Source organism: Rhopalosiphum padi, chromosome 3 (genome assembly GCF_020882245.1).
Source record: "Rhopalosiphum padi isolate XX-2018 chromosome 3, ASM2088224v1, whole genome shotgun sequence".
Lineage (NCBI taxonomy): Eukaryota > Metazoa > Arthropoda > Insecta > Hemiptera > Aphididae > Rhopalosiphum > Rhopalosiphum padi.
Window position 1 is genome coordinate 18444567 of NC_083599.1, and position 8542 is coordinate 18453108.

Genomic DNA, 8542 nt, shown 5'->3' on the forward strand with positions numbered 1-8542 from the left:
TATAAAACAAATAATATTTAATTTATTAGGAGTAGTGTCGCAATGATCATGGCGAATAGAAATTCAAATAGTTACTTAATCTAGACGAGTAAGTATTCAGGGCCGGTGCTAGCTTTTGCGAGTCCTTGAGCAAAATATACTACGAGGCCCTTTTATATTAAAAAAAGTATATGGTTTGAGCTGCGAGGCCACGGGCAAAGGCCCTGCTAGCCTCACCACTCACCACCACGTCAACACTATTAGTATTACAATGATTTTAAAAATAGATTCCTACTTGAAATTCCGTATTATGATTAAACGTTTAAAATAATTATTGATGTTTTGTTTTAATGTGTGGCAGTGATAAAATATTGTTTTTCTATATAACATTAAATCTTTATTTTTTTGTGAACAATTCATTATGGTATAAAACAGTTATTTTCTATCTTAAAAATTAAAATGTCAACTAAACTGTTTGATAAAGCTTGTGCTAGTAATATACCCAAAATAAATATATATATGGTTAATGATTATATAAAAAACAGTGATTGTTTTAATGATCCTGAGCTTAGAGGATCAAAAGCCCAAAGGTAAGTTTGCTATACACTTATAACATTTTCAATAGGTAATACCTTCCTTACTACTTGTGGCTATATTTCAATATTGTACAAAACTCAAATTAAGTACCTACTTAATTGTATATAGATCAACACGAGAAAGCTATGGTGATTCAGCTATTGGATATGTCAAACTATTGCGCCAAGGAAATATTTGTTTAGTTAAAGGACAAATATGTCCAGAACATAAAGTAAGACAGAAAAACTATAAAGTAGCTTTAACTGTGGATGAAGAGGAAGAGAAAATTGTGGATGTTAATTGTGATGACTGTGCAGCTTCATTAGGTAAAAAACATATTTTATATTAATAAATACTAATTATACCTAATTATTTAAAAGTATACATTTTAAGTATTATGGTTAAAGTACATATTTATGTAAAATTATACCTAGTTTTTAAAATTATTCTTTCTTATTAAACTTTTAGGTGGATGTAAACATAGCTTAGCATTTCTTATGTATTTACATAGAAAAAGTGAAGAGTCATCAGTAACATCAGTTGATTGTTATTGGAAAAAACCAAAGCTATCTGGTATAGGAACAAGTATTAAGTTTATGAACACTAAAGACCTATTTCCACCAAAAAATGTAAAAAATCAATCTACTAATAAAGTAATTGTTACAAAATTTTTTGAAGATGTAATAGAATTGGGAAGAAAAAATAATATAAATTGTCAATTAGGCCAGTACAACTATTGTTTGAGTGAAATATCAAATTTATCTATTCATAGATTAATGTCGAATTTCAGAACACAACAACAACTTAATACAGGTAATAGCCACATTTATTTTAAGATTTTCAACATTTAATTTTATCACATAAAAACCATTATTAACTAACTAGTTAGTTAATTATGTTAAAAACAATATAACCTTATAATTTTTATTTTTTTTATATTCAGTTGTCAAATGTTCAGAATTTATTAATTTTATCAAAAGTGTTATACAATCAAATAGTGGAATATTACAGAAAATAGAAAGAGGAACACAAGATCAATCCAACAATAATAGTTGGTTTGAAATGCGATATGGACGGATTACTGCATCCAAGGTATATGAAGCATCTAAATGTAGTACAACAGATGGTACTCTGGTTAAACAAATTTTGGGGATCTCAAAGATAAAATTATCTAAAGCAATGAACAGAGGAATACATTTGGAAGAACAGGTTAGTCTAATATTTAAAAATGTAAGTAGTATTCTGTAATTTATTTATTTTTCATTACACTAAATAATATTATTTATGTTTCAGGTTATAAAACAAGTAAAAATACTTGTAGGTTATAAAATTAAAAAAACTGGATTACTAATTGATAAGAACTTTCCAATATTAGGAGCATCAGCTGATGGTCTAGGAGAAGACTTTGTTTTAGAAGTAAAATGTCCTACAACTCATTCTACATTATTAAATTATGTAGATAATGGAGTTGTAAAACCAAAGGTTTATTTATATTAAAAATATATACCAGTAAATAATTATCTAATTATTATTATTTTATTAAATTATGTATGTTGTAGGTACTATCTCAAATACAAATTCAAATGCATATACATGAGGTGTGGAAAGGAATACTAGCTATTGCTGACCCTGAATTTGAAAAGAATAAAAAAGTTACCATTATAAATATTGATTATGATAAACAAATGTGTGATACTTTAATTGAAAAATGTTGTACATTTTGGGAAAAAAATATTTTTCCAAAATTATACTAGGTAATAAAATTGCAGATTAAATTAAATATTAAAAGCATTTTACATTGTAATATAATAATTTATTGTAAAAATTAACAAGGATTACAATGATTTTAAATTAGAATACATCTATATTAAAAAAAAAACTATTAAATACTATTGTTTTATAATTGGTTGTTGAAGATTTATTAACCCACATGCAATAGTTATAATTTCATCAGTATTACATAATAATTGGCAGTTAATAAGTGCATGGGGTTTCAACGTTTCAAATTCTCTTAATCGTCCTATTACACGTTCTATATGAATACGAAGGCTAGCAATACGTTTAGTTTCTAAAACATCATCTTTTGTTGACTTCGATTTTTGTGAAACACTAGGGGGCCTTATGAGAATACAATTTATTTTATTTAATAACACATCAATACATTTAAACCCACGGTCTGCCATTACAGATGTATTTTCAGGAACAAGATTTAAAAAATTACTTTTTTCTACTATCAATACATCAGTACATCTACCATTAAAACCTTCCGATATAAAATTAATAAATCCATCTGGAGTTGAAGATATAAGATATTTTAATGTGTTACATTTTTTATAATCTGACCATGTTAGTGCTTGTTTAATAGGATCTGATGGTTTTGGTACTTCTATTTCTAAACAATCTATAATAGATTGAACAGATGAATAACGATAACGAAAAGGAATAGGTAAAAGTTCTTTTATTAATTTTTCTTTAGGCCAGTATATAAATTGCTTAAAAAAACAGAAAGTCTAGGTAAAGTGTTATGAAATAGTCTGCAGACTAAACTTTCAGATATCCCAAACATATCTCCTAATCTTCTGAATGAATCGTTCAATTTTATTTTCATTAAAGTTATAAATATATTTCTCTCTTCAACTTCTATATGAGAACTTATTAATTTAATTAAATTACATTTATACCATTCTTTATTAAGACCTATATATGCTTTTGGATTACTACTAATGTTATGTAAAGTTACTTCATAAGCCATTTTTTTAAATCGTTCATTAGCATATTCAAAACCTAAGTTAAATGAATTTTCACTTTCAATAGAACTAGAAAGAGCTAAAGTATCTGATATTTCTGAACTGTTATCACTAGATTCTGAGATTGAACAATAGTTTTCTTTTACATATAAATTTTTAGTATTACAAGATTCTAAAGAGTTTACTTTAATAGGTGAACAAGCTACTGTTTTAAACTTAGTTGAATTCTCTGATAATTTGCATTGGATTTTTTTGGATCTTGTTTTTCTTAAATTATTTATATTGACTTGTACACCAACATCACTAGTTTTTACAATATCCATCATACATTCTTTTTGCTTTAAATCAATTGTATTATTTTGATCATCAATACAGATGTCTTCAGAGATATTACCACCTATAATTAACAATAAATTATTGTAAAAGTTTCCAATTTGAATCTAAAATGTATACAATTAGTTAAAATTATAAAACTTCACTTTTATTTAAACTATATTCTTTAACTGCATTTTCCACATCTAATTTTCTTTTCTTTTTTAAAAATAATGGACGATTTAAGACAGTAGAAGATCTTTTTCGATCCAACTGACATTCAAATTTATGTGGAATGACATCTTTTTTCAATATAAGTCTTTTTAGTCCCATTAACTTAAATTGAACATAATTTTCAAGATCATTTTCAATCTGAAAAAAGCAAGACAATCCACTCATTTACTTTGACACTTAAAAATAAATTCTTTTAATTTATATTTATTTTTGATAAACATAATTAAATATTGTTTTATGAAGTATTTAAATCAAAAATAATAAACTGTTAATACAGTTTTAGAGCCTTATTATGGCCAAGAAATAAAACTTATCTAGGAGATACTTAAAAATTGACTTTACATATTCTTTTAATCTATATAAAAATATTAATTTATACTTAACATATTTTTACATACATCAAAATGATCTTCACAGCAAGATAAGTGTGATTTATCAGAAACATCCTTCTTGTCACGTCTTGCAGCTTTCAACCAGTTTCTTCTCAATTTTTTGGATTCGGGCACATTTAAGAATATTTTATCTGGTGTACTTACACTTGTGTTTTTACAAAGTGGAACAAAGCAGTATTTATAAACGCTATTTTTAAGTTTGTTTGTTTCCATTGTGTAAAATTATTAAAATAAATATCAAATGACAAAAATTAAATTGTTAAAAAATAAAGTGTTTAAATTAAAGCACATTCAAAGTCGGAGATGTTGATGAATCATGAAAACAACAGTCTACAAATAACAATATTGAGCGCGAATGCATGACCGCACGGCGCACGGGTGATATAGAACATGCGGAGTGACGTCACAATTAAATGGCGGGAAACCCGCCGCTTTTAAAAATACATGATATCGACCCTATTCCACAATACTCCTAAAAGTGGTCAAAATGATTTTTTTTTTTTTGCATCTTCAAAATCTTATTTTGAATATTAAACCAAGCAGTTTACATACTATTTTACTAAATATTTAAGTACTAGTTCAGATGCTAATTGATACGAGGCCGCTGTAATTAGATATTTATTAACGATGAGGGTTAAGAAGTCATAAAAAGAAATGGCGTAGGCTATGATTGTCTGTATAATCATTGAGACCGAAAGTTACGAAAAATGTAGTTGTCAATAATTGTTAAAAATTAAATATAAAAAAATAAATAAATGAAATTCTTAAAAATGAATAGTTGATATTTAACATAAAATGTAATTTAAAATATTGTAATCTTACGTAAACATCTTTTATTTGAATCTGAAGCTATAAATAGATATTTTCTTTTTAAATACAATGCTCCGATTTTTGATAAATATTAATATTTAAAAAGAATTGTCAATCACTTTTTACAAAAATATATTCTTAAAACGCTTTAAGAGTATCTAAATAAAATTCATAAATTTAATTTTTGTAATTTTAAATTGAAAAAATTGAATGTATTTCATCGAAAACTAAATCAAGTTTATTTTGTAAAATCAAAGCACTTTCGATAAGCAAAGTATGTGCTTCCGTTACAATTCTTAAAAAATATTAAATTAATTTATAATATAATAGTTTAGTATAATAATAATAAAGTTATGATAAAAATTATTTATTAAATTAGTTAACTATGGAAACTTAAAAATCTCAAAACAAGTAAAATAGTGTTTTAAAAGTTTTTAGATTAATATCAAATTATTTTCTTATAGATGTTCCTCAAATCTATTCATATCATTTAAGTTATATAATATTATGTAAGACATACGACTTAGTATTTATTATATCAGAAAATTTCACATATCTAAAATTTATAAAATATATATTTATTTTTTTTCTCACTGATAATATCAGAACAATAATCTCTTATAGACTTAAGAGGATCTGTAATAAATGAAAATTAAAGATGTAATTTTGGTGGATGACATAATATTTTTATATGTTGTATTAGAAACAAAAATGTAAAAAACATATATTAGATATTATGCAATTAATGGAAAGAATTTATTTATTTGTTTTTATAAATTTTTATGAATTATACTCAATAATAATTGTTACTTACCTTCCTTATCATATTCTTGTTCTTTGGCAAAATTGAAGAAATCTAATTCGATTTCTAGAATTTTTAATATTTAATTATTATTTTATTGTTAACATTTATAATGTTTTTGTACATTTTTAAAATGTATAGTATTTCTTATGTACCAATACCAAAACCAAAAATATGTGAGCTACTAATATACAGAGATGGTACTGCTATTAAAATACAGAATACAATTATCGATGCCTCAATAGTCAATTAGTATTAGATCAATTTAATACAGAATAGATATCATTTTAGTGTGATATAACTATATAAGAAATGAAAACTCAAATTAAATCTCCCGAAAGTGGAGCAGATATCATCACCTAATACGCAGATACACAAACCCAACTCAACTATACATTATTAACCAAACTATTACACGGAATAAGAAGGATGGAGAAATTTAATATCTTGGAGTTTTTTTAGAAAAAAAACTAACACAGAAAATAGTATCAATGGTAAACTAATCCAAGCTTGTATACTCGGATGAAAATATTATTATTATTGTATATAAATTTTTTTTCGCATAATTTTTAAAGTGCGTAGATTTTACACATAAAATTTCATTTAATTTATGTAGGTAATAGAAATAATTTTTATTATGCATTATTTATTAATTTATAAATTTATATATTATATTAAATGCATCTCATGTGTCACTGTTTGTAAATGTATATATTTTAATGAATTCAGCAGATTATTTGTTTATTAATATCTATACAAAAAAAAACTCATTTGCATATATAATAATACAATTCATATTCGTGACACAGATAAGAATATATGTTCATATTTTGTATGCTTTTTATAATAATACATTTATAAATAAAATAAACTAACAAATGTATACAAAATAGTACATATTGATACTTACTTTGTACATCTAATAAATGAATAAATAAATGAATTAAATATATTGTATTGTATTTTATAAGTACTATTTAATAAACAATAAAGAAAAATACACATTATAAGGGCGCAATTAATATTTACATAAGGTTTTTTAAAACTAATTGTAAATAACCAAATTTATAATACTATTTATTACATTACATTTTTTTTTTATGTATTCTTTATTATATATAAATGGTGGAAGAGCATTATTTGACATATTATGTAATAACATTTGTTCTATTCAATGTATATCATTTTTATGAATTAATTATTAAACAATTTTAACATTGTTTTTATTTAAATATTAATTTTTTTATGAACGGTACAAGGTTTGTAAAGGGTGGCATTTTAAAATCTGCCCTCAGATGGCATATCCGTTAACCCTGCACTCTGTACACATAGGTTAATTGATATGATAAATCCTTAGTAAGTTGTAAAAGTTAATTCAAAATTTTCTATCAATTAAACTGAGTTAAGAGTTAACATCAATTTAATATTAACTTTTTAACTCAAGTTAAGTTAGTTAAATAAAAAAATATCTTGTTTTCACATAGGTAAAATTTAAATAATCGGTACCTAAATTTGTTCATGTCTAAAGAACTATTATTGTTGTATATGTTCCAAACGGTAACAGTTTAAGATAACATTTACAATAACAAATTTTAAAACTTACCATCTTCTTTCAAACTATTTATAAATTCTGCAGAGTTGTCTGTAATAGTCGATTTTTAAATTACTGTCACCCAGACACATAAAATTCTATGTCATTTATGAAGTAGAAATCTGTTTTATTGCACATTATTATTAATATATTATCTTAAATCCATCTCATGTGCCACTGTTTAAAAATTTAAACCATTTAACGAATTCTGCGGGTTATGAGTTTTAATATCCATATAAAAAAAACCCATTTACGTATAATAATTTACAATATATTATGATGAATATCGATATAGGTAGGTTTTTCTTAACGTATTAGACTATCAAGACTCCTAAAGCATCCTGGATGCTTGGTAATATGGCTCTCGTTAATAATCACTTACTAATCTAATAAATAAAATTATCTTAGTCCGTGCATGTAACGTTTTTTTTTTGTAGTTCACTACTAAAGAACAACTTCTTACTGATCAGATGATAATAATAATATGATATGAACTATTTCATAGAAACCACGATTATTCAAGTCAAGACTAATGTTCTGAAGGCATGAACTACTGTCTACTAGTACTTATTATAGGTTATAGTGGTAAATACGAACAACAGCCAAGACGATCGAAAATATAGGTCTGAGTTGTGTTACATAATTTTAGTATTGGTAGTATATGCACCTCGAAATGGCTAAATCTGCAAATTTTTAAATTTGGTAATTTAAAGAGGGACTTTCAGAAGGATTTGTCGGGTTTATTTATTTGTTGATGAATAAATAATTAAATTTTCTTAAAACTAAATTTAAATGTGAACATTTTATTAATGTCTATTTAAAATGTGTTGTTTGATTATGACGTACTTAAGTACTTTTAATTTATAGAAATTAAATAACTTACTATAAGGGATAATAATAGAGTAGTTTATATATCCTTCATCATCTAAAATAATATATTATAAGTTAATTTATAACTAAGTTGAATGCTAATTAGGTTAAAGCGAAAATTTGATTAAATACAACTACTATATAATATATAAACCTAATTTATCTGAATAACATAGATATATAGATACAAGTTATACAATATTTGAAACAATAACCTATCATTTTAACA

General features: G+C 24.4%; 1 protein-coding gene across 1 annotated transcript; it reads right to left on the reverse strand.

Moving 5' to 3' along the window:
- Nucleotides 1-2444: 2444 nt before the first annotated feature.
- On the reverse strand, nt 2445-4750 carry LOC132924859 (uncharacterized). Its single transcript, XM_060989299.1, is given in 4 exon segments — nt 2445-3058; nt 3061-3699; nt 3782-3986; nt 4247-4750. Coding segments are annotated over 4 exon segments (1665 nt in total). The 5' UTR covers nt 4454-4750.
- Between the last annotated feature and the right edge of the window lie 3792 nt (nt 4751-8542).